The 27,110-nt window shown below is 38.3% G+C and overlaps 1 protein-coding gene across 2 annotated transcripts in view; it reads left to right on the plus strand.

Annotated features, from left to right (window-relative positions):
* Positions 1–27,110, plus strand: part of LOC113536767 (uncharacterized) — a 115,293-nt gene that overhangs the window by 19,201 nt on the left and 68,982 nt on the right. For both annotated transcript variants that reach the window (XM_034300733.2, XM_026930929.3), the window contains exons 2-3: positions 547–668; positions 5,615–5,662. In XM_034300733.2, the coding sequence (XP_034156624.1) occupies positions 547–668; positions 5,615–5,662 (170 nt within the window). The remainder of the gene's footprint in view (positions 1–546; positions 669–5,614; positions 5,663–27,110) is intronic.

Raw genomic sequence — 27,110 nt, forward strand, 5'->3', positions numbered from 1 at the left:
TGTGGTCGATGTGGTCTCAATGTTTGGTGTGTTGTGTGTTCTGAGATGCTTTTCTGCTCACCATGGTTGTAAAGAGTCGTTATTTGAGTTACTGTACACTTTTGGTCAGCTCAAACTATTTGGTCAGCTATTGTCCTCTGATAACTCTCATCAATGAGGCATTTCTGCCTGCAAAATTGCTGCTCACGATGTTTTTTTTTCTTTCTTTTTTAATTTTTTGCTCCATACTGTGTAAACTCTATAGACTATTGTGTATGAAAATTCCAGGAGACCAGAAGTTTCTGAAATGCACTGAAAGTCAGCAAGTCTGGTATTGAAATCCATGCCATGGTCAGAGTCACTGAGATCACATTTTTTCCCTATTTGGATGTTTGATATGAAAATTAACTGAAGCTCTTGACGTGTCGGCATGATTTTATGCATTGCATTAACATGATCTATTGGAGAAGCTCACTTACAGTAGGTGGTGTTGTTCTGGTCTACAATTCTGTGCTGATGCACATTTTTTTGCTGGCATTTATTTATTTAAATTTTTTGTTTTTGCAGAAACTCCTGAGTGCTTCATCTGCAGAGAAGTGCAGCTGGTGGACGGAGAACAACTGAAAAGATTTTGTGACTGCAAGAATCTCATGGCACATCATAGTTGCCTGCTCACTTGGGTCAGAATGGTATGCTTTCTTTATTTTACACACAAACTTTCTTATTTTGCACACCTGTGCTGATCAAATGTGCTGTATGTCCAAGCAAGTGCACACCTGGTCTTGGTGCAATACTTAGCCATGCATTTTCTGTGCACAGTTTGGTCTAATCAGCATGTGCAAGAAGTAAAAGACACCAAGTAGAAAGTTAGCTTCCACATTCTTTGCACCCTTGCAATTTTTCATTTTTAATTAAGGCTTCTGAAAGGCTGGTTGGGTGTGTTGGTTGGAGGCATGTCTGGGTGTTTTTTATCTTGTAGTCTTGGCTGTGTTAGGTCCTGCAGGTGGAGGTGGTAGGGGAGCTGCTCTCACCCCAGGACTAGTGATGAATACACACACAGTGTCATTCATCATCGCTGCACATCGGCCATCAATAGTCCATTGCTGTGATTAACTGCAGCCGATAGGTGTTGTAGTTAGTTCTGTTTAATTAAACTCCATGCTCAGTGCAAACACAAATGGATTTCAACCCTGGAAAAAAGGAAGAAAGACATCCTTAATGGAGGTTGTCTCAAACTTTCTCTAAAATATTACAGAAAATTGATGTAACAGCGGTTCTTCCTACCTAGCGGCACAGTTTTTATTGCCACAATAGAAAAGTGACTTAAGCACAAATCATGCATCTCCATCTGACAAAGAATGTGTAGGCCGGACCCGAAAAAAAGGAGCTTCAGTATAGTTAAGTAATGGCAGTAATTAGTACGACCTCCCAGTATGAAAGTGTATAAAGAAGAATAAAATGAAGGCAAAAACTCTTTTTGATTGGGCCTGGTTGTTTAGATTGTGACAGGAATCTGCCAACACAGCGATCGCTTGTCCCAACAGTTAATACTGCTTTATGGGTTTTGCGTCTTTTGATGAAAGTCTCGCTAAATCCTGTTTATGCAGTTGCCGTTTCATAAACACTGGCTCTCTGATTTGAAGACCGCCACAAATCCCAGCATGCCTTTTCAAAACAGTCGCACACACACACACACACACAAACACACACATGCGTACATATACACGCACAGGACTCGTCTGTTGTTTTCCACACGAAATTGAAACCAGCGGATCTCCTTCATCATCATGCCGAAACTATTCCAAAATAGAGCACTCAAATCCACAGCGAGATTATGATGATCAAAAGACACATTTTTCCAAAGTGACAAAGGATTTGTCTTCGTTTTATAGCCTGCTTAGCTCATGCTGGGAGATTCAGTTTTGTTCTTCTCACTAAATAATAAATGGGTTTTCTTATTGTACATGCAGAAATAATATATCACTTATACTGTGCACACATAATTATGAACTTTTAAAATCTGTCCCACATATTCCTGGGTAAAATTATTCCAGTGTTTGGTTAAACCATTTGCCTGTATTTGACAAGCCCAGAGTAGCACTCGATGTGTGCAGCTGAAAGATGCATTAGAGAGTCTAAGTGCTGAATAGCTCATGTGAGTGTTGGCATGGTACAGGAGTCATCTGTCCTATAGCTGTTATGCACCAGAGTCTTTTTTGTGTGGTTTACACACACACACACACACACACACCAAAAAATGCTCTTAAAATGCAAAATTAAGAGAGCAGAGAAAAAAATGAGACAATAAAAGGAAAAGAGAATAGGAAGAAAAGCAGGAAAGGGAGGGAAGAGAAGAGAAACAAGAGAATGGAAGCCATTGTCTCCCTCAGTCATTCACGTTTTGTACATACACTAAATATTTATATGTATTTTTATTTGCTGTTTTGGTGAAAATTAATGTGTCATACTTGAACCCACCTTGGTTGCTGCTGATTTATGCTTATTGGGTTTAATTATAAAATACAGTAGTTAGTTTGGGTGGCATGGTGGCACAGTTCAGGTTGCTGTCTGTGCAGAGTTTCACACATTCTCCCCATGTCCATGTGAGTTTTCTCCAAGTTCTCTGGTTTCCTCCCACCCCCCAAAAACATGCTGGTAATTTGCCACAAGGTATGAACAAGTGTGCAAATGTGTGTGCATGGTGCTGGATTGGCATCTGATCCAGGGTCCCTCACATCCAATGTTCCAGGGATTCCAGGCTCTGCATCGAATATGAATGAATGAATGAATAGTTAGCCTAAATAGATAGCTTGGATAGTTACTTATGTCAAGTACTACCAACTTCAGGAGAGGCAGCAAAGCTAGATAACTTAAGTGCAGGGCTGACTTATCACCACAATTATATTGTTATACTGTGTAATTAAAAATCAGGAAAAGGGGAAGGGGAGTAAGGACATTGAGAAAATACGAGAGAAGAAGGGAGGAGAGGGGATCATATGAAAGGAAAAGAGGAAAGGGGAGGAGGACAGAGCGGTAGAGAGACTAGGAGAGGAGAGAAAATGAGAAGAGTGGAGACAGGAGAGAAGAGATGAGAGTCGAGGAAAGTAGAAGGAGCTGTGTGTCTCCGACAGTGAAGCTGAACTCAGTGATTGACCTGTCACTTCTCGTCTGATAGATATCTCCCCGAAAAGCAGGTCAGCCGCGTCCACCTAAAGTGCCTCTTAACCGCATTTTATGAAGCCAGAACATGTAATCCAATAACCATTTGACTTGTGAGTGCTTTGTGCCATGAAGCTTCCAATGAGAGCATGTAGGCCTACTGATACTACTCTTAAAAGCAGCCTGGGTGAAGAAAAAAGAGATAATAAAGCAAAGTCCATGTCCTTATCTCAGTTCACTAAGAACATTTACTGACTGGTTAGTAATGACAAAGCACTAGCCATGATCCAAAAAGCAATGACCAAAAAAACTCACAGTCCTTTATTTGCTTTCTTTTGTGTTATGTACACAGATCAGATGCAGGATTTGGACTGTAGTAGCTTTGGAAGAACATATTGTGTGTCTCTGTGTCATGGTGGAGAAAAAAATTGCATGCACTTGGCATCTTTTTTTAGGCCAGAGCAGCCCCCCACCCCAAACCCCAGCCGGGCTCAGAGAGACAAATAGCGCGATACAAAAACTAATTAACAACCAGGAAGTAGTTAAGAGATGCAGCCGAGTGCCAGAGGCCTGATTTAAATATAGGGCCCGAGTCAGTGACTGAGTGGGCCTGGGAGATCCTGCCTCCTCTAGGCACACAGCTCAATGACCTTTGACCCTCATTAGGAGCAGGCCGCTCCTGGTAGAGAGAGACTCTCGACAGAGTACAAGGACGTAGGAGGCATTAGGACAACTGAAATCAGGATCAGGCTTGTAGTGTAGGCAGTGGATGTAGCAATAGACATCCCACTGAGCCATCTCTTTTCAATTTTAGAGTAGAAATACAATTGTGACAAAATATACTATCTCTTTAGTTCAGTAATAAACAAACAAATAAATAAATGAGAAGAAAGAAGACCATTTTGGCTTTTTTTTTTTAAATTAAATGACTCATGTTTATTAGACAATTTGAGCCAAACACATACAGTCCATGTTAATTTTTTTTTTTTTTTTAAATAGTCCTGTTCTACAAAAACAGGTCATTTTGTCCCTGAAAGACAAAAGGGGTTGATACTGGATCGAGATACCACAGAACAAGAACAATATCATCCATTACTGCTCAGTATAAAGCTCATGTCAAAACCACCGCAATCATTCGCTCCATATACCGACATATGAATATGTTTTCCATTCTTGTATGAAAGGGCTGACATCTGTTTTCAGTCTGCTGCAGTTAATGGAAGTGATCTTACGTGAAAAATAATACTCTTTTCAAAATATGTAATTCAATCCATATGAAATAGACCTCAGAGTTATGGAGCAAATGACAAGGGAAAAATAGTGGATATGATTATGGTTGGCCAGATGCAGCGCAGTCTGTAAAATGCTAACAACTGCCTAAATTTAGCCCGTGCTCGGCGCTGGCTTCTGAGAAGTGGCCTTGGCTAAATGATGTTTAGGATTTTTCAAAGACCTGCTTGCAAGGATAAAACAGTTTTATATGCTGGATTCAGTAAAAGTAACTTAACCACAGTTCCTTAAGCTCCCTGTATTCTGCATATTGCATTTAGAGATATTGGCGTAACATAATACATTATATATTTGTGTTCACGAAGTTTAAGCCTTTTATTTCTGTTCTGTAAATAAACAGGAGGATGGAGAGGTTAATTTTGGAGAGGTTTATTTTAATGTAGCTTAATTACAGGGTTCAGAATATCATGTTTTGTATTTCATTTGTTGAAAAATCATCTGATCTTTTTTTTCTGTCCTCATACCAAAAGCTCTTAGGACCAAACCAAACATCGTATTTATGTGCATGAGGCGTGAGTGTTGCGTTTGTGAAGCAGCCGTGCCTTGGTGGGCATATGAAGAATGCGTGCGGTTAAGTGGACTCTGTGTGCTGAGAGTAGTCCTAAGTGGACGGGTTTAGATGTCATATTTCTCTCTCTCTCTCTCATGGCTTGATAATTCTCATCATTGCAAACACACATGCATTTCCATTCATTAGCCAAACACTCTCAGCAATCAGGCCAGTGCGCCAGGGGGCAACGGGCCCCTTGTAAAATCACATCGCTTAATAGCACTGTTCCATAATTATATGCCATTAACATCTATCAAAATGAGCTCCCGCATGTCAGGCATATAAGCTCTGGATTTAGCCATCTCTCTCCCTCTCTCCCCCACTCTCTCTGCATGTCTTTCCATTACCACGTCCAGCGTTTAGAAGGATAAATCTGGCTAATTGCTAATGAGTAGCTTTTATACTATGAGGTCTTTAATTATTTAGGTAATTAAATTACATGTAGTGCATAAAGTATTCTATATATCTAGTATTCTAAATTATGTATATCTCTCCGCTGGTACATGATTACAGAAATGTAAATGGGAGTCTCCCTAAGTTAGGCAACATTTAAAAAGTCAGTAAGTATTTAAAAATGTGTTAGATGTATGCCAGTTTACTTGTTAGAGAGATTTGTAATCTGTGCTTTTATTTTAGGGGCTGAAGAGGGAGGATCAGCTGCGGTGTCGCGTGTGTAATGCAGAGGTAAGACCATCATATCCACAGTGCTGTTGAATTCTCAAATCTGATTGGTCAGAAGATTAATATTCTATAACAGCAGCTTTGGCAGTAGTCCTGGATATAATTCAAATCACAACTTTATATTAATCCACTTGTTCTGATACATTATTGTTGCTATAGTAAAAGCTCATTCACTAGTTTGGTGGACAATTCACAAAATCTAAGGAAAACAATAAACGGATTAAAAAGCATGTTGTTATTTAACAAAGAAAAACATCTAATCACTGATATGGTGAAGCTTTTTAACATTTATAGAAGTATTCTCATGTGTTAGTTTGCAATAAGTCAATAAGTTTTTCCGCTACTAGAGATTGTTCAGTACAATTTAGTTTCTTTTGTAAAAATGACAAGTTGCATTGTTTTGTCTTATTAATTTCAAGAACAGAGAAACTTGTGAAAAAATGGATGTTTATAGCTGATAACAGCATGTTCCACAACATTAAATGTAACTATAAATGGATAAAGAGTATGATGTATTTAATTAATAAATTTAAAAAATGTAATTAGTGGTAAATTGCTTTGGTATAAGGAGAATAAAACAGTTCAGAATGTCCTGTTATGGGAAAATTTGCGTCACACTCCACTGTTGATTATTTTCCTGTAACAGCACACCTTGAAGAGTTTTATTCCTTACACATTCAACTGTATTGGGTCTTTTTATGCTGGTACTGTATTTGTCAGTATCTTTGCTCTCATGCATGCAGGAGCACCTTCATGAGAATCTTACAGTCAGTAAATTTAGTGCAGTTAAATGGATACAGAAGAAAACATTGCCTGCTTTTTAGTTTATAGTTTGCCAGGGCCAAGATGTTATAAACTCTGCCAGTTGGATTGAAGCACAAGGCCACCATCACAAATCTTGAGTGTGTACATGTTCAATGTGTTAGTGGGGCCATTCTGTCCTCTCCCAGCAGAGAGTATTTAAGTCAATAATAGGACATCGTCTCCTGGAACAGAGTGAAACCCACCGATTCAGCCCACTAATAGAACTAATGAGCAATCAGCTCTCTATCCCACTCTGGTTGGGACCAATCTAAGAGCGGCCATGTTGGTTAGCGTTTTTATATGCCTTAGGATTATCTGCTAATAATGTTCCAGGACACCCACTGTTGGGGGAGGGGAGGGGGGAATAAATGATCATAATATTTGGCACGGGAGGTGAGCGATGTAATTTCCCAAAGCATATTCAGTGTGTGAGCTGAAATTTAGCACTCAGTCCCCCAATACCTCCATGCCGTATCACGCGGCACTGCAGGAACTCATTTGTGGGAAATGACAGATGTTGATGTGGCGACACACAGGAGGTCAGCACTACGGTACAGCACATGTGTCGGGCGCAGTGCCCTACTTTTCTGTGGGCCCATGTTATGATTTTAGTTGTGTATTCATGCTAGCGTTCCAGCTGAACTCCGAGAAAGGCAGTAAACACTAGTGACTACATTAGAATCTCAAAGAGAGTGTGTAGTAGTTTTTTTCTCACAGGAAGAAGGTTTTCTTTTATGTCAACTGACTAGAGGATCAAATGCACAAGGATGTTAACTGTTTTATTGTGTTTTGTCTTGCATTTGGAAAAGTGGATTTTTTTGTGCATTTTCTTTTTAAAACTTTAGAAGCATGAAAACTGTGTGAGTCAAAGGCCCTCTCATGAAACTCAGTTTGTCTATGAAGGTTTTTAGACATGTCGCCTCATTTGAATGTGTTTAAAGATGTTTCAAGTCTCATTCTGAGGTGCTTCAGCAGAACTGGTAAACAGATTAAATCCTTCACCTGAGTTGAAAGCCCATACAAAATGCCATTCAGTATGTGAATCAAAAACTCTTTGAATCAGGATGCTCAGTTTGTCTATGAAAATACAAATTGTCCATATATATATATATATATATATATATATATAGTTCTTTTACACACTATGCTCCATTTTTATATGGACATGTCTTCAAGAATATATCCCATGTTTAGCTGCCTTAGCTTACCATTACTTTACACAATATTATTTTATTTTTATTTTTAAATCTCTCCTCTTCGTCCTTTGCTGTCAGTTAAGTTTATTCCTCTCTTTTTGAGCAAGTCCTTGTCCAAGTTTAAAGACTGGTTGAACACATTTAACCACACACTCTTAACCAGGCAGAGAGTTCTTTAGATGCTTAGATACTGTCTGTGTGTTGTATGGTGAAGTATAGTGAAGAAGTATGGTGTTGGAATTAGTAGGGGCAAGTTGCCATACACAACCCAGTTTAGTTAACACACCACAGTACCATGCATTATTATCTTTTAAGTTTTAATCTCGTACACAAAAGCTGAAGAGCAAGGTGAACATCAGCCAGCATCACAACAAAAATGATTACAATTACCACTTTTCTTTTTAGCAGCATTGTTATATGATTTATATTATATTTTGTATTATATTTTATATATTTGAGGAATAACAGTTTGAACTAAATAATAATGAGTTTTAAAAATACAACATACACAGGCAGAGAATATTAAGAAGTATATCATCATATAGTATTTCTACCCATGTTATCATGCCGATTCATACTCTCAGAAAAAAGTAGTACTGATAGTATGTATCTTTTACCTCTGAAGGTGTATGTGTTATATCCTTAAAACTTTGCTCTAAAAGCTAATTAAAGATACAACAATGGTCATTAAGGTCCAATTTTGTACATTTTTAAAGGTATACTATAATTCACATTTCCAGGTAAAAGATACGTGCTAAAGGTACAAACCGTTATGAGCACCATCTCAAGGAGAGTGCATAATTGCCTTAAATAACAACAATAGTAATAATAATAATAATAATAATAATAATAATAATAATAATAATTATCCTTTCTCACACCCAAGGTCACTTTTCAATTACAAAGACAAACAAACCAACAAACAAAAACAGAGAAAACAAAAACACAGATTCTTCAAAAGCTGTAGGGATCTAATTTCAGTGGCGTAGCTGCTCATAGTCCCGCTGAAGGCCTACGTAGGTATGTCCCACACAGCCTGTACAGCCTCAGTGCTACTGGGCAACGACACTCGGAACACCGTGCCATGGATTCACAAAGTGAGCACAGACACAATGCCTCACAGAGCGCTGAGCAGTCCTGAAACCACTCAGAATGATCATACCAACTCTCTGCCATCGACGAGAGCAACAGGCACGCCGTAGTCCATAGAGAGCAGGCAGACACACATCACACATGATGGATCAAGGCCTGGGGAAACCCGCCACTCATGATTGGGTCTGTAGCTTCGCCACAACTGGCAACCAGCAGACAAAGGGACAAAAACAGCAAAACATTAAAACAGAAAACAAACAAACACCAACATATACAAATGCAGAAAAAAATAAAAAAGAAAAGAAAGAAAAAGCTCCGGTGAGAAGTTGCAGCCAAAACGTGCATGGCATACTCTCAATTTATGATGAAAGGCACAGTTCTGATGAATTTTGGGAAAAAAAGGCCACTCCAAATTTAATGCACCTGCCAGCTCTTAACTCCTTCATCTGGACTCTCTGTCTATTGGAACAATATGAAAAAGAAGACTTATTTCATTATAGCCCATATGTCCTCCACAATCTCTCATCCCTCGGGGTTTTGTCTTTACTGAGTGACATAGAGACTACTCAATTTTTAACATGTCCTAACCCTAACACTAATAGTAGTATATTATGTAGAAAATAGCATTTAGAAGGCCATGGCTCTCTGTCATGTCTGGCCTGACTACACTTCAGTATAGATTTTGCAATAGATTATGTGCCCACTTAACGTTAGTGTGCATTAGCTGCCATCTGATGATTATCGTGCCAAAACAAATAATGGCTCCATTTAGGCTTTGTAACCCAGGGGCATTAGAGTTTCTTTTGTGTTGTTTTTGTGTTAAACTTGGCTCAACTAAATGATATATCTAAATATTAAGATATGTCTGCTCATATTTCAGGAGCCATAGAACAGTAATATCACCAGCATGACTGATCATGGGATTCTCTCTCTCTCTTTATTGCCCTTCCTCTCTGTCTCTTTTTTTTTTTTTTTTTTTTTTGTCTTATTTTGCGCCTTGCAGCACCAAGTGGCCTCCACAACCCTCCATAATGGCTTGCAGACTCTCCCACCTGACCAGGGTAATGCAACCCAATACCCTTTAAATGGGAGTCATTTTCAGCTTTTGTTGCCTCGCCGAGCCTTTGGGGCAGCTGAGCGAGGCAGGCCAGGGACACTGAGCGTGCAAAACAATTTCGAGCAAAGTGAGCAGCACTCTTCCTTTCACCTTACTCTTGAGTGAACACACACACACACACACACACACACACTGCCTTCAGTAGCATCATACACCATTTTATTTTGAGGAGACACACCCCCAACTCCACTCACTACCATCACCATCTCCTGTATCCCTCTCCCCAAAATTCTTCTGCTCATATTTCTGCACATTTTAGGTGACTTGAAATTCCCATTTGGTAATCAGTGAATCAACAGGTTGTGCTCGGATTTAGCTTTATTGTGCATCAATATCTCCTCTGTTAAACTTAGTGGTGTATTTATCTGGAGAAGCTAATGTGAACCAAAATCCTACTCTACATACAACACAGAGCAATAATTAATTTGGGCTGTATTTAACATTGGGGACCAAAAGTCCAAAAGTTATGTAAATATTTAAACAGGTTGCACACTTAAGTCAGTTTTCTTCACATTAACGTTATGCATGTAGTTCACACTTCCAAGGTTGTCAGTATAACATCTAAATAGGAGTGTAGTACACTGCCATTTTATACAACAGCTAGTTCTGGTCGGCTAGTTTGATTGGTCGAGCAGTGTTTCAGGAGTGCTTATATTTAATATAACTGCACTGGGATGTTTCACTGTGTGCATCACTCCACTTGTCTGTGTTCACCACATAAAATTCCACTTCCTAGTTCGAAACGGTTACTACAGTAGAGTTCGCAACATCATCAGTGGACATGGCAAGCAACACATTTTCATGCATATAATTTTAGACTTAAAATATGAAAGCTCGTCAGCTGAAGATGAAAAAGAAGAAGGGATGCCAATTTTACCGGAAGCTCTTTTATTGGGAATGTACAAATCAATATGAGCTAGCTAGCCAGCTAGCTGACATGCTATAAAGTATGTGTAGCTTCTTCAGGATCTATTTCTGCTCACGGAGCAAAAATAAACAGAACATTTGGCCATATTTTGTCTGAAATGTCATTTACTCGATATTGATGTCTTGTTTATAGGACTGTTGTATAAAAGCAATATCGCGCTCACAATTGTGCAGTTATACTGAATATGGGCACGGCTGTGATTAACTACGGCCAAATCACAGCCAATTTTCAGTATAACCACACTCTTGCTCATGAGATATTGCTTAAATATTGCTGCATTACTGCAAATTTGGTTTAATTTACCAATATGGCTTCCACCCTCATTATTCCACAGCTTATAAAATAGCACCTGATCCAGCACATCCTATTATTTTGATAGTGGTAAGTAGGCTAAGCGACGACTGAAATGTTCTACAGAAACTGAAACCTCATTTGTTTATAACAGCAGGATAACCTATAGCCATGTAAGCAGGAATAACGGCTTTGAGCTCGCTAGTTAACAAGCTATTTTCTGTGAGAAGTCATAGCTAACAGCGGCAGCCCACAAAATGAACTGCATTCATTTTCAGCTTGTGTGAACATTGAACTTAATTGATTTCTCATCTTGTTGCTTTCAATCACATTAGCATTGCTAGTCAATTTAGCTAAAATGGGCAGATTATTTACGATGTGTTCCTGGGATTGGCTTCAGATCCACCATGACACTGACCAGGATAAAGCAGTTACTAAGGATGAATGAATGATTCTGTAGCATTTTTTTTTTTTTAGATTAAAAAAATAGTCTGTCTAGGGTTCTGTTGCCACTACATTACCAGATACAATTATTTTCAAATAAATTGACATTTAATATCATATAGTTTTAAAAAAGAGTGAGAGGACATGTGACCTGTCAGACCGTATGAGCAAGAACCACTGGTTGCATGTGCTAAGCCATTCTGTTCACATTTAAAATCTTGTTAAAGCCACAACTTGAAGCTTTCACTTCTTCATCTCCTGCTGTGACACAGCCACACACATACATACACACACACACACACACACACACACAAACAGTGCTGCCTCATATTATTTACACTCACATGTCACATGCTTGTATACATACATATCATCAGGGGTGGATCTACAGTGTGGCAGGAGTCGGCTACCTCCTCCTCTTCATTAACCTCCATTGCCACTCCACTTTGGCAGCCAAAGAAATAATATATAACATCAAGCACAATTTGACTATGCTAATAAAATTTGTGTTAATTCACACACATGGCCCAGTTGTAAGAATTCACAATATGCCTCTGAGTGTGCACAAGCCACTTTCCAACTCATAATAAGATAAAATAAGATAAGATAAAATAAGATAAACTTTATTGATCCCACAGTGGGGAAATTCACTTATCACAGCAGCTCACAGACAATTAATATACATAACATATCATCTGACCTAATATTCCATTTGCGTTGCAGAATGGTCTTTGGGTGTGATTGAGCAAGAATGGAAACTAACCTTTTAGCATAAAGTTCAACCCAAAAATGGAACATTTTAATGTGCACTGGAGTAAATTCTGTAATACGCACCCCACCACGGTACATCTTCTCTAGTTACATTTAACATTAGAAGTTACATTTTAAAAAGCAAACACAAGCGTCAGTGTCACTACCTGTCTATCTAACTTGCTACATAGCAAATTAAATGAAAAATGATGGCTACTGTGCAGCTTCATCTGTTTTCACCGATGACTTCTGAACTACTACAGTTACCCTTTCATGCATACAGGTTTTCAAACCTGGTTTTTATTACTTAAAATTGTTTGTTAATGGTAATTACCAAAATCATAGAAAAATGATATGCTCATTGACATTTCAAAATTATGTAGTTTAGGACTGTTGTGTGATGCAGCAATGTGATGCAGATGTTTTTTTTTTTATTATTAAAAAAAAAGCAAAGGCAGATGTTGGAATTAATTTGGGATTAATTTGGAATTCCTGAAAAAAAAAGAAGTCTTCCAATGTGTTGCTAAATAAAAATTGTTAAAATTCAGGTCTAAAATGTTTAATGTTGATGACCAAAATAATAGAAAATATTATTTTTGAGTAGAAGCCTATGTTTATAGGTAAAAATCTTTAATAATATTTAAAAAAGTGGTGTTAATGGAACATAGTAGTATTAATGCCCTTGTAATATAGAGAAATGTTGGTTGCTGTTGTTTTGTTTGTTCAGTTTTCATAGGTTTATATTACATTATAAAAGGAATGACACAGCCAAGGTGAAGCGAACAATGTGTGAAGGGATATTCAGATAGATTTCAATTTCCTGCAAGGATTTCTGGAACAGCCGAAAATTCATTTGTCTCATTTTTAAATAAAGATATATAGAAATGTTAAATTTGGTATTAGTTTCTGATAACTGATGCAATCGTAGTGCAATCAGATTTTTGAATCTGACTGTAACTATAGATATTGACATAAATGTTCTTCTACTTATGTCCAGTTTGGAGAGAGGTGAATTATTAAAAGCAGTCAGAGTGTGAAAGTCGTTTTTATCAGAGGCTGATGTTCAGCACAGCAGCCATGCGAGAGGCGGTTCGTGCCCTCATCAAACTGATGATGTTTCAGCAGCACTCAACATCAACTAATGCATCAGCGTAATAACCTTTTAATGTCTGCATTATGGTGCCCATTTAATATTCACTCTCAGAACGATGCACTTGTAGATCAGCTATGACGGCTATGATGATAATGATAATCATGCAGTGCTAAGCTATAAAGCAATACAGTGCTCTGCTCTGCTCACCGGTGGTTAAAATTAAGAGCTTTCAGCCATTATGGCTTTAGCTAGAAAAAAAAAGCATGTTCATTTTATTAATGCCACTTTTTCTTGTTGTTGCTGCTGTTGTTTGTTGTTTTTTTTTCCTCTGGTCTTAACAAGTGGCTTCAAAATGTGGGCCATTTGCATGAGTTATGCTAATTTGTTAGGGCAACGAATGCATTAATTTCATCAGCACATGGCCTCAAAGCAATAATTACCAGAGTAGGTGTGTCACAAGCAATCATGTTAAAAATTTGCCAGTTAATTATTAAGATTTTGTTCAGAGGGACCGAGATTTGACACGAGTAGCTGAGGGAGAGAGAGGGAGAGAGAGAGAGGTACAGAGAGGGGGTAAGCTAACGTTCTTGTGGCCGCTGCAAGGTGCTTGTTGTTGTGTTGGCCTCCGGAGCAGAAAGGCGGGAGAGATTCTTTTTTTTGCATGTCGACAGCACACATTGTGCACTAATTACCACAAATAGCAGCAGGCTTGCTCTTGCTCTCTGAATCCAGTGGGGTGTAATTAGAAGAGAAAGGAGGGCAGAGGCTGGCCGTTGCCTTATGCCTTGACTAGCAGAGGCTGAGAAAGGACACAAGGACTCATGATAGGAGGTGCTGTTGTGATAGATGATGCTCTACCAGTCTGAAAGGGTGAGGTGACCTAAGAATGCTGGGTAATGTATGCTCATGGGAGAAAGTTTTGTCCTGTACTCACATTGTTTCAAGCTTCTTCCTCATAACCTGTTCTGTTTCTCTCCCTGTCTGAGGAGGTCAGGTGACATAAGAATGCTGGGTAATTCATGGGTGGACAAGTCAGTAGCCCAGGCTCCTAGGAGAAGCAAACAAATGTTTCAAGAAACAAATCCTACTTCTTTTTTACCGTTACAAAATAAAAGTATGGAATTTTTGTTTAAGCATAATATGCTACTCATTCTGAATCCCTTCTACTGCTGCACCACAGACACTGGCTGAGGTGCGATCCCCTGTAAGTGGAACTTTTTTATTTATTTATTTATTTTTACTAGTCGGATTAATTAGTGTGAATGGATGACAGATAATATTTTCAGAATCAGGAACACATACAGTAAGTAGGTTGAAAGAAAAAATCCAGCACAATGCTGTTTTATAAGCCTCCTGCTATAAGTAATGCCTTATGGTTATGCACATCAAGTGACGAGAGGCGAGAACAACTGCGTTGACCAACGACTTACTGACTTTCTGGCAACGGCGCAAACACGATGTGCTACATTAGAAATTTTGTTAGAATAGAATAATGAATATACATTCATACTTTTCCCTTTCTGACTTACAATAGAGGGAGGCAGGATGCAAGTGTGTAAAATCAATATGCTCTTTATTATAAGGAGTACCGGAATCATGGTCATAATATATAGCAGGCGAAAAGCTAGAGGCAGACAGGCTTATCACAGGCATATCCAAATATATAAACTAATACACAGGTACAGGTCAAAACAATGAGGACAATGACCTAGAAACAACAGCTTGGTCACATATGGAATATTCGATGCACTGTAACAGACGGAGGATATAAGAAGTCAAACTAACCATGAACCAAATACAGAACAGATGAACGCAATAAGGAACAAGCCAGTGACAGGATAGGGTCTGGGACAGGACTAGAACAGAAACAAAGACACAGTGCTTAATAAACAAAAGCACATGGAGAACACAAAACAAACCACATGACATAAAAGCAGCACTTGTCGTGCTGGGTATATGTTATTATATTACATTAGCTATGAGTTTTAGCTCTTCAATTAGGTTTCTGGGCAACCAAAATATGACACTGGGCAGAACATTAGATATTTTACTTGCCTGGGGGTTAGCTAATGAATTTATAATTTGTCCAGACTTGTAATGCATGCTGAGAGGAGTAAAAGTCAGATTTGTGTTCGCATAACCAGCATGTAGCACGTATTTGTCTGGTGCCTCTAACCTGCAGGAGGTGAGAAAAGAGTTGACACTAAAAACAGTAAAATGTACAGGGCAGGGCTGCCCATGGACCAGGATTGAGAAACCCTGCAGTAGTTTATGAAAGTCCAGAGGGGGGCATGAATAACTTTTTTTTCTGTCCCATGATCTAGAGATAATAATATAATGATAATGAACTGTATGTGGCTAAAAGACATGGTGAATTCCAGAATTCAAGTAACTGTCTTATAATAGGGATCAATAAGATAACCAATGAATTTTGTTCATTAATTTGCCACCCTGGAACTATGCTAAACTATGTTAGCGCTATAGTTACCCCATTAGCCAGTAGAGCTTAGGCTATCTATGTGATCTTAAGAAAATCTGATTCTGCATATTATGCATATCAGCTCATAAGACTTCCTGTGTTGTTCCTCATTTCTAGTTGTGTTTTCGAAAAGATGGTTCAAGCATCATTAGTGTTTTTTTCATTTTCATTATTTTGGATATGCATGTTATATGGATATGTATTATATAGATCTTGATATAACTTTTTATGCAATGACCAAGTAAAATGACCAAGTTGAGGTAATAGGACCAACAAAAAAGCATGGCCTCTCAGGACTTCTGTGGAGGGGAGGAAAAGTCTCAGTCATATTAACCAAACTAACACTCCGTACAGATAGCATGTCTTCCTCCTACTGACTGCTGTCTCTTTGGAGGTTGGCATCCATCCTCGACACTCAAACAATAAATCTTCAACTCCACTTTAAAGGGTTTTCTTCCTTTTTCTTAATCCACTAACACCCTCTCAAAGCCTTTCTCCCTTCCATCTCTCAAGTGCCTCCTTGAGGTGAACAAGCCCGTATTTGCTCCTCTCCATCAAGCACTCTGGGAAATAAAACATATTAATCATGGCTTGATTCCAAATGAAAGGTGGTTTATTTGGAAGAGCAGCTACTAAATTCACCACTGTATTGAAAGTGGGTGTCGGTTTGATAGTCTGTCTTCCTCATGACTCTCAGATGTACTGCAGGAGATGATGACATATAAACAGGTTCTCTTTGTATATTGCCTGAACGGATTTAGCCTTGATGCACTTTTATACCATTATATTGTGTGATTACATTCATTTCTCTTGTTCCTTATCCATTACTTCCTTTATATTGTATGTCTCAGCTGTATGACTAGGGACCAGACCTGTCCTCAGAAGTTGAATAACATTGCAACGTAACTTCTTATTCACGTGTATCTCTTAAGGGCATAACACAATGCCATTATCTATATCCTTATCTATATCTGTTTAGTGCTCCAAATATCCATATCTGTATTTGGATTTGGATTTAAACATGAAGTGGGCGTGACCTAAACTGGAAAAGTTTTTTTTTTAATGAATTCTACCATCATTTAACAAATTGTAATAACAAAATAATAATAACAAATTTAGTTGGTTCTATTTATAAAAATATAAAATATATAAAATATAAACAAACTTGTAGCCTAATTTAAACCACCACAAACCTGACCAGGCAGTTACTAAGGATGCTGAAAATGCACCATGCTGTGCCGGTATTTGTTTGTCCCATGGACTTTATATCTGAGTGCTAGCTTACGTATCTGTATTTATATCCATGTAGAACATTTATATCTGTTCAATCCAAATAATATATTCGTATTTGATTACATCCCCAGTCTCTTTTATTGGCAAATGAGTTTATTGGGCTACTTAACACACTTGGACAGTTGCATTGGTATGGACCAGGCCCAGCTCAAGGTAGATGTGGGTCAGCAGTGGAATCACCTCCATGAGGCAGCTGGTCAGAATTAATATGTTAAAACAGCAGTTTTAATTTACATCAATAGTCAGGCAATTGCAGCCTGGCATTTGGCTAAAGCTAATTTAACTCCATTTCTTTAACCCCTCTGCCCTCCCCCTCCACTCTCTCCATGTCTGCATGCCAGGCTCAGCTCATTTGAGCTAGGCCTTGTGAAGGTCCTGTGGCGCACTCAATCAGATGTGCCTTTAATTGGCTCTCAGGCATTCAGATTGAAACTGATGGAGGATTAATAACAGCCACAACTGGTTGTCTTGCTGGTGTGTAGCCCTGGAAATGGAAGGAGAAATTGGATGTAGGTACCATTCTGGGGCACTTTTTGCTTGCAGACAGGATGATGGTGGCGTTAATAGAGAGCACTGTCACATACAAACACACATACACTCTCTTAGAGCTCCTTCCTCTTTCTCTAGCGGTCCAGTAATGTGTGTATTAATGTGTGTGTTGCCCTGCAGCTCATTCCCCCTGTCATCACCCTCCACCTTTCCCTCATGCAGACACATATATACACACATGTCCACACACATACAGAAACACAAAGAGCCAGGTGTTCAGCTGTGGAAACGGATCTTTATCCTAAACACACACACACACACAGGCACACATGTGTGCACACAGTTCAGGCATGTCCCAGTGCTGCACATGTTTACTGAAAACCTGCAGAGTTGTGCAAGGCTTTATTGCCATGTGTGTTTTGACAACTGTGGATGAAAGGACGGCACAGGTGAGAGCAAGACGGGGCTTTTATGACTGAAACATTCTTACTAAATGCTGGCGCTGACCTCTGACCTCAAGACCAGATGGAGGAACTCACAGGAAGCTCAAACAGTAACAATCTCTGCAGCTAATTCCATGCAACAGAAATATTTGCTTTTGTAAAGTACATCAAATTCAAACATATTTTATGTATGTTTATGTGTCTTATAAGTTGCAACAGATTGTATTATAATTTAATAATATAAGTCAGAAAAAATGAAGAAAATTTTTAGTCAAATGTACTGTACTTTATGTAGTATAGTTTAAAAACAATTGTCATGTTAGTTAAATAAATTTTACATACCTTGGAAACTAAGTTTTTAGTATTGTTCCCAATTAGTTAAAAAAAATTAAAAAGGGTAATTTCACCTGAATTAAGTTTTTTTTTTTTTTTTTTTTGGATGCGTGACCTGCTGGTCCTACTTCATGAACTCCATATGTGTGTCATCTGAAGCCTGTATCTTCTGCCTTAATTCTTTTCTGTGATGTGCTAACCACACCTGACAGATCAGAAGCAGGGACCTGCAGGACGTTTGTGTTTTCTGATGTGTGTGTGTTTGTGTGTGTGTGTGTGTGTGTTTGTGTGTGTGAGAGAGAGAGACCAGTCAATGTTTGTCATTGTGGACATGTCTGAGTAGTCATGGCCATCGCAGTCTTCATATGTTGAGGTCACTGAGCATTAATCCAAACCAGTACAGGCCAACGAAGATCCTAATATTCCCTTACTGCTCAACAGACCTTATTTAGCACATAGCTGGGAGGAACAATATGCCAAACCCTTTATCAAGAGATGTTTTGCTGTTTTTTTTACTTCTATTAAAGACAATTGTGATTAATGTAAGCAGTTACAGGGAGTCTCTAAATGAAATGCATATTACTTTGAATGTAGAACAGTAACATGTACTCCTCCTTTTAAGATGGCTGCCAAAAAGAGGAGGTATAGTTAGCAGAATTAGCATGAAAAGCTAAAGCAGAAGGTTCTTAACCCATCCTGTATATGCAGATCAAACCAGCAAGTTTCCCCATCCAAAACACAGGTAAAAATATTGTTGTATTGTCAGTTGTTGTTGCTTATCTCTATTCTTGTTTGGATACAGAATAGGATTTTGATCTATATAAAATAATGATATTTTTTTACAGTTAAACAATAAGTTCATGTAGAGACATTGGTTAAGATGAAACGTAATCGACCCTGAGGGACCTCATGCTGTCAGTAGATTTGGGACATGTCTGGAGCTTACACTGCTGACATTTAGGCGGGGGGTTGGGGCAAAGCGTCTGGGTCTGGTGGCTCTTTTTCAGCCTCATCACTCAGGATCATGGCTAATTTTGAGACATGACATGGATCAGGATGGCAATCAGAATCAGCCTGAAAGGAACAGTTTGGTGAAAGAAAATCTAATTTGCACATTTATTTTCATGTAAATATAGCTGATCAGTCAAGATGTGTCTGGTGTCTGACGTCTGCGTGTTTAGTTTTGTGCTGGAGCTAATGTTGCTAACATGACCCAAAATCTTTTCCATAAATACATGCCTACACATGTGCCTCAAGACATCTCAATTTCCTCTGTAATGTCACACAGTCTTGGCTACGAACAATATGAACAAAACTTCACTGTCTAGCTGAAGTTACAAGGGCTGGCATCTGGAACAACCACAATCACTGTATTTATGAAAGAGATTTTAGGTGATCTTGGCTTCGATTACTTGTTATCCACATTAGTCTCACAGCTCTAGTGCAAAACCTCAACACACCAAAAAGTCAAACAACGAACATGCTATGGCTAGTCAAATATGTTTAGAATAAGTGGAAAATTCATTTTTTTAACCAAACTATTCCTATAAGATTATAGTTTTAAAGCTCTGCATTAATATTTGCACAAAGCAGCAGAAGGTGGCAGAGAGTCTATGCCATGCAACCCAGTCTGTTTCCGTGTCTGTATGTGTGACTGGCTGGTGACACTTCACTACCAAACATGTACATGATCTACTTTGGCACATCTGCTCCTTCAGGCTTCATTGTCCTTCACACAATTGAGTTAACTGCAGTAACGTCGTCTATAATTAATGACGAGATTGATATACATGCATGAAGATTTGTAGATCTACATTACTTTGGTTGATAAAAGGGAGTTTTATATGATAAACTATGCAGAACATGTCCATTCACCACTAAGCAGCGGCGACGAGAAGACAAACGGCACAAGTCTTATGAATAATTCTGAATTCAGAGCGATCTGGTTTTAACGCAGCTGTGAATCCACTTTAAAACAGCCTAGCTCATTATTAGTGAGACACTTAAGAAGTGTCTTGTCCGGAATGGCCGATGTCCTCGGCTGACCTGATGTGTGGTGAGGCTCGCGTTACCCAGACGGAAATGTCGTCGTCATCTTGTTAGCCTTCTGATGTAAGCCTGAGGCGTGGTGTCAGATGGTCTCAAAATTTACAGCTCAATTTGGAGGCCACAGATCCAGCTGAGTATGGCTGTGGGCTGTCTTATAATGAAAATACCAATCCAAATTAGTGGCACTTGCCACAAGCGAAATGTTAATATCAGAGCTGGAAAAAAATGCTACTGAGGAAAAAAAAAAAAAAGCTTGCTGTTTACGGTTGTGACATTCCCAGTGTTAGTGAATATCTTTTCAGTAATGTTTGATAGTTTTATGATGCTGTGTGTGGAGAATGAACAATGGTGGCATGGTGATGAGGGAGTGTATATCTATAGGCCTTCTTTTATATCAGTGCCTTTTATAATTACCACTGAAGGCTTGGATTATGAAGGAGAGTGCCTATCTGCAGCACTGAGGGAAACGAGGGGCGTGGATGCCTGGCTAGTAGCTATTGCAGTGTCTCCATTTGGTGCCTCGCCCTTCTGCCCTCTGGCACCAAGTAAATTAAAGCCTTTCTCTTCTGCTCTGATTTTCCACCAATGTCATGCTCATTACAGAAGGATATTGCCATCGACTCATACAAATAATGAAGGGAAATGAACACATTACTGTCTGGGTGTAGTAAAAACACATTTATCCTCTCATCCTTCGAGAACTTTATGAATCCCCCTCTAAAACGATTTCCGTTTAAATGAAGCAAAGGTTTGAACTAGCTTTGTATTGGGAGTACAGCTCAGAATAGAAATACTGTCCTCTCCCGTCTTTCTTTCTGGTTTGTTTGTGTGCAAGGCCAGGCTGTGTCAGTGATTATGTGTCTGATTAAGTCATAGTTTCATAAGGCTAGTGTTTCACAGCCTCAAGTGAGCAGAAAGGAAACTCTAAAAGAGGATTAGGATGCAGCTCTCCAAGCTCAGGTTGCAACTCTGCTTTGGCATTTACATGCCATTTCATTTCCTGTCCTTTACTTACATATTATACTTCATATAGATATAGCTATAAATCTGCCTGAAACAAGGCTCATTTTTGTTGCCTTCCAAAAAGAGGCAGTGTTACATTTAACGGTACACTCTCACAAAACGGTTACCAAACTGGGGTGCTGGATGTTTTCTATATGTAGTATGTTTCTTTTACCTAGAAAGGTACATATCGTGTACTCTAAAAACTAATTCTAGACCATTTATGTACCTTATCTCATTTTAAATGTGCGCTATCTCCACATTACCAGGTAAGATATACATATTAAAGGTACAAAAGATTTGATTGAAGGTACCACCCCAGTGACAAGGAAAGGTAAAGGACTATTTTTCTGAGAGAGTAGGATCAAAAAATATAGTAAGAAGACAGCAAATATGGGTGACCCTGACTGCAGTATAACGTGGGGGGTTAATGTCAGTGTAGATGTGCAGTGAAGTGTGTTATGAGCAGCACATATTGATAGATAATGATTTACTCAATCACAGCTGAAGCGCCAGAGTTGACTGGCTCATATGACAGTCCCCAGCGTCCTCCCTGCACTTTTTTTTCAATTAGATACCCATTTTATGTTGTAATGGTCCATTTACTAAGGTTTATGCCTGATGAGTTTAGGCCAGGGGTAATTACAAGGATTATTTACTTCTGTTAATTGAGGTCCCACATTTGCATGGGCGGTAAAGGTTAATGTCCTTTTGATATATATTTTCTTTCCTCCTCTGCAGACTGAGATGTTCCTGCGCAGTACAGAAGTAGCTCATGTAGTCCAAATGCTCAAGGGTGGGAGGATTAGACGACCGCTTGCATCGGCCTGTGTTTCTGACCCATGTCAAAAGACATACAGTCTTCTGGCATTTTTAACATTTTAGAATCGTCTAATCGAGGTTCATTTTTAAGCTAAGCTGGTGCCATGACTTCCTTCTTTGCCCCAGGTTGGTCTATACCACCACTGCTTTAAAAAACATCAGCTCTTTAACAGAATCCTAATCCTTCTCATTCTCCATGCCGCTTAAGCACATGTAAATCATGGAGGCTTATAGTATCATAAAATGTAGATTGGAAGCAACATCTGAGTGCAAGTCTTTTTTTTTCCCCCTACACTTTAAGTGACTCTGAGGTGAAGCTGTTTAAATAATCTTTCTTTGGCATTTTAAGGCAAGACACTAAAGGTAGAAATGACAACTTTGGTCTTCTCTTAAACTGTAGCAATAAATATATCAAAATGCAGCAGATAAATGTTTATTTCACTGTTTTTGTCCAGTCGTGGCCATCACATTATCTGAAAGTTAATATATATAATATATATAAATATATAATAGATTTGGAATATTATATATAAATTGAAATATATATATATATATATATATATATATATATGTCAATTTAAGTGTTATGGTATACCTTCTAATTTATCACAACTGTTTAACTGTTTCTCTCAAAATCAGTTTTGTTTCTTTATTTTTTTTTTCTTTATTCAAAACCAAAATCTCAGTTTCTAGATGATTTGCATTGAAAAATATTCATAAAAAATGTTTATTCCTATCCGTAACTAGAGGAATTTCCCAAAATGTTGATTATTGTTGGATTTAGTTTAGATTTTGTACGGAAAATGGTATAAAAATATTTTGTTTTATAACAGAGCATGGTATGTTCTTGATTAAACAACAAAGAAATGACTTTCCTACAACATTTATTTGTAGAAGACTTTCTCTTAAGAGTCTTTACAGGAAAATAAATATTTTAACTCTAACAACATGCATATTCAATTAGACTACGCATCATTTGCATGAATAAGTGTAGATTTAAGTTCCAATACAATAAATACATGAATTTCAGCCATCAACTGGCAAAGACTGACTGTGATATCTATTGTTCTGAAAGTGAATTGGGTAATTTAAAAACAACAACAAAAAAAAAACTTAAAAAAAAAAAAAAAAATAAATAAATAAATTCAGTGTTTTATTCCAAAAATTACCCTAGTTCTTAAAATCACAAAAAAAATGCTAACCTTCAACAGAACCAATAAAATGGAAATTTCATTATCTAGAGTTTAGTTTAATTGGCTTCCACAGATCTCCTTAAAATGTTTTCGGGTTCTATAAAAATGTAAAAGGAGTCTGAATCTCCAGCTGTCAAGATAATGGATGAGGCCATTTCATCAGTAAAATCTTCTGACAGAGACGCCATGTACTTTCCTGACACAATTATCCTTTAAAGTAATGAATCACATAAATATGTTAAATATTTCACATGGTGGCTTGTGGCTTAGAGCTTAAAGTGGTGACTACCAAGATTATGTGCATTTTATCACACTAAAAGCATTTGTTCAGTGTCAGGGAAAGGATTGAGATAGAATATAACTCTTGGGTTATAGCTGCTTTGGCCTTTGATCTCTCCTTTAGTCTTATAGCACCATGTTTCTCGTGTTTTGTGATCTGCATTGCCTCACTACTTATAGCATTATTGTCTGTTTTTGATTCATCTTTTTCAGTGGATTTGAAGGCAGATTCAATCTTGACAGTATGACCTTGAGCTCCCGGCCTTTTATACCTGATTCTGTGGTATAAAGACAGAGCTGAATATATCCACTTGCACAATGCAAGCTTTATATTTTGACAGTATAACCTTTCTGTGAAAACTATCTGCATTATACATCCATTGTACAGTTCATCATTTCTATCTTTTAGAGTTGAGGATGAAGCAAAATATCACAATTGTCACTTTTGCAGGTATCTAGGTGTAAATCTGTGAGCTGTTAACAAAGCAGCTAATGTGACAGAATGTGCATCCCCAGAGCTGTGAGACGTCAGTGTTAGACAGTGAGTGGAGAGCAGCTAAAGGCATTTGATGTGACTCTCTTTAGCATGGATACTGTTACACATGTTGATCCTATTGACTCTCCTCTCTTTGCTCCTGAGTTTCGCTGTGTATCGTGTCTCAGTCCTCCGGGAGATCTGCTCCTCTCCCCACAGGACCAGTGCGGATCTGCCTTCAATTAAGGGATTACTGTATGTCAACATATGACTTCCCTTCATTGTGTGTGTTTTTCAAACACCAAGGTGTGTTTCCCTCCATTACTGCTTGGGTTTCAGGTAATTTGGGGTAAAAGGACGGCAAACGGATAGGCCTTGCCTGACACCAGAGTAAAAAGGATGAAACACAATCAGCCACTTCAACGTGTACACTTCAAACAGCTTAAAGGAATAGTTCTCTTACAGTAAAATATCAAATTTACAAAATTTTATGTTGCTTTCTATCTGACTGTTTTGTTAAATGGAGATATTTGTTATAAATATATTTAATTTTCACATAATTTTCACAGAATATGGCAAAAAATTGCTTAAAAGTGCAAAAAAATATCTGATTTGACTTTACTAAAGGCCCAAACTATGTTAAAATCACAGAATTAGATCTCAATATATATACTGTAGGTAATCAGCCAAGACATGTTTGGCATTTGATGTTGTAGCATTACTGTAGCTAGCAAGAAAGTCTTTTAGACTTAAAGCCCTCAATTTTGGACAACTGGAATCAGTTATTTCTTTAGTGTAGTGTGGTATCATTTTACACAAGGGGTCTTGTAAATTAACAACGCAGACATGCAGGCTTCCAAAGTTTGCATTTGTTTACGGTGATGTACCCTTGTAGAAAATTCACACGAACGTCACATACTTGCATAATTGACATGTGTATTTTACACAAGTAGTACACTTTTCACATGTAGTTTTATTTTTGCGTATGTTCATTTAGTCACATTTTTCACATGGGATCACATCGTTCATATGATATCACTTGAGTTTACTTAAATTCATGTGTACAATTTCAGGGCATAACATGGAGAAATGAACCTTCGTGTGAAAAACATATGATTACATATGAAATGTGAGTGAATATTCCATATGGGTAACCTTGTAGTTTCGGTGTAGAAGTAGTAAATGCCAGATGCAAAACATGTCTTGGCTGATTAACTATTTTTTTGGGGGCAAGATATATTAATTTATTTTTTGTCAAACCCATTCCTTTAGTGGTAATTAACTCAAGCCTTTTCCACTTTATCGCCATCCCTAACATGGAGGAGGGAGTTCTACACAGTGAAAAAGTGGGTCTGAGTTTATTTGTGCGTGTGCGTGTGCGTGTGTGTGTGTGTGTGTGTGTAGGGCTGTTAGCCTCAGGGCTTTAGCTAATGGGCCACCCAATTCCCAGCAGGCCCTGAGGCTGCAGCAGCTCTACATGAGTGGACCCTCATCATTAACTCTCAAGCACTGCTCTTGCCTTAGCCATGTTCTGGCAATCTCATCAAATAACCTTGCTAATTATCACTCCCTGTCTTCTATAAACACGCATGTGCAAAATATGGCAAACAGAACCTGCATTTAACCCATTTTTCAAAACCCTTAAGTAACATTGTGAAAAAAGTTTGCCAAGTTTTTTATTAGCATAGTGCATGTCATGCATCTTTCACAATTAAACAAAAAGGCATGCAAGTTGCATCAGTTTTAAAAGCAAAGCTTTGCTGGTCAACCAGCGTGGTCAGAATCACCAGACCAGCACTAACCAGCATAAACTGCCAATCTAAGCTACATTTTTCAGAAGGCCTGAAGAAGCTAATGCCATATTGCAAACCCATGCCATTCCATCATAGCTATAGGAGTTATCCATTGATTGCTGAGATATCTTCTAAATCCAGAAATGATTCAAAACTTCAAAAGCAATACAAAGCCTCAAACAATTAAAATTTTTATGTCACTGGCTCAAGAATGCAGCATTAATATCAGCAGTTTAGGAAACTCAGCATGGGGTGGATGTTTGGTTCTGAAATTTGATTGTGGCTTACATACTACGACAGTTTTCTATTTAGTCCGATAATTCCAGTGGTACACAGGAGGTGTGGCTTCTCATAGAGTTGTTCAGCCTTGAAAAAATCTAAGCACTAACGAAGGCTCATTCTATTACCTTAAATAGAAAATGCATGGATACTATAATAGCTGTATTCAATCCCTGTATTTGCAATGTTAAAGTTTACAAGTGGCGTCCTATTTGTATTCTTTTTACCTTTCCTGATTTATGACTCACACTCTCCAGCTTTCAGTGGTCACTGAGTGGCTTTCTGAATGCTCACAATCCTCTCACTATAGCAAGGGCAGTCTGTACACATCCATTACACCAGGTCCTTTGCTTAATGCATTCTTTTGTGACTGATGTCCTTTTAAACGCCGCTCATAATCTCCTTTCATATTGTGTATTGATATCCAGCTCTGAACACGTTATCTCTGCATATAAACATGGGTAATGGCAATCGGAGTGTTTACGGGAGCGAAAGGGACACTCACCACTCTATTTGCATGAGAATGTGACGGCAGGCTTAAATCGCATCGGCCGCTACTCTGCGTGCTTTCAAGGTCAATGCTGATGCTAATTCTCACTGCTTTATGTTGTTGCTGTGGTTGTTTTAAAACTCTTGCTACCTGAACAATGAAGGCATAGTGAATGAGAAGCATGGAGCTACAGGGCTGCACAGGTCACAGACCAGGTCCCCAGAGTACTGAAGGACCCTGTGTGGTGCTTTTTTCTCGCTATTGAGTTATTTTGACTGTGCAAGTTAGATAGTATCTACAAAGGTAGATTAAAATGT

The sequence above is a fragment of the Pangasianodon hypophthalmus genome, chromosome 2 (genome assembly GCF_027358585.1).
Source record: "Pangasianodon hypophthalmus isolate fPanHyp1 chromosome 2, fPanHyp1.pri, whole genome shotgun sequence".
Classification (NCBI taxonomy): Eukaryota; Metazoa; Chordata; class Actinopteri; order Siluriformes; family Pangasiidae; genus Pangasianodon; species Pangasianodon hypophthalmus.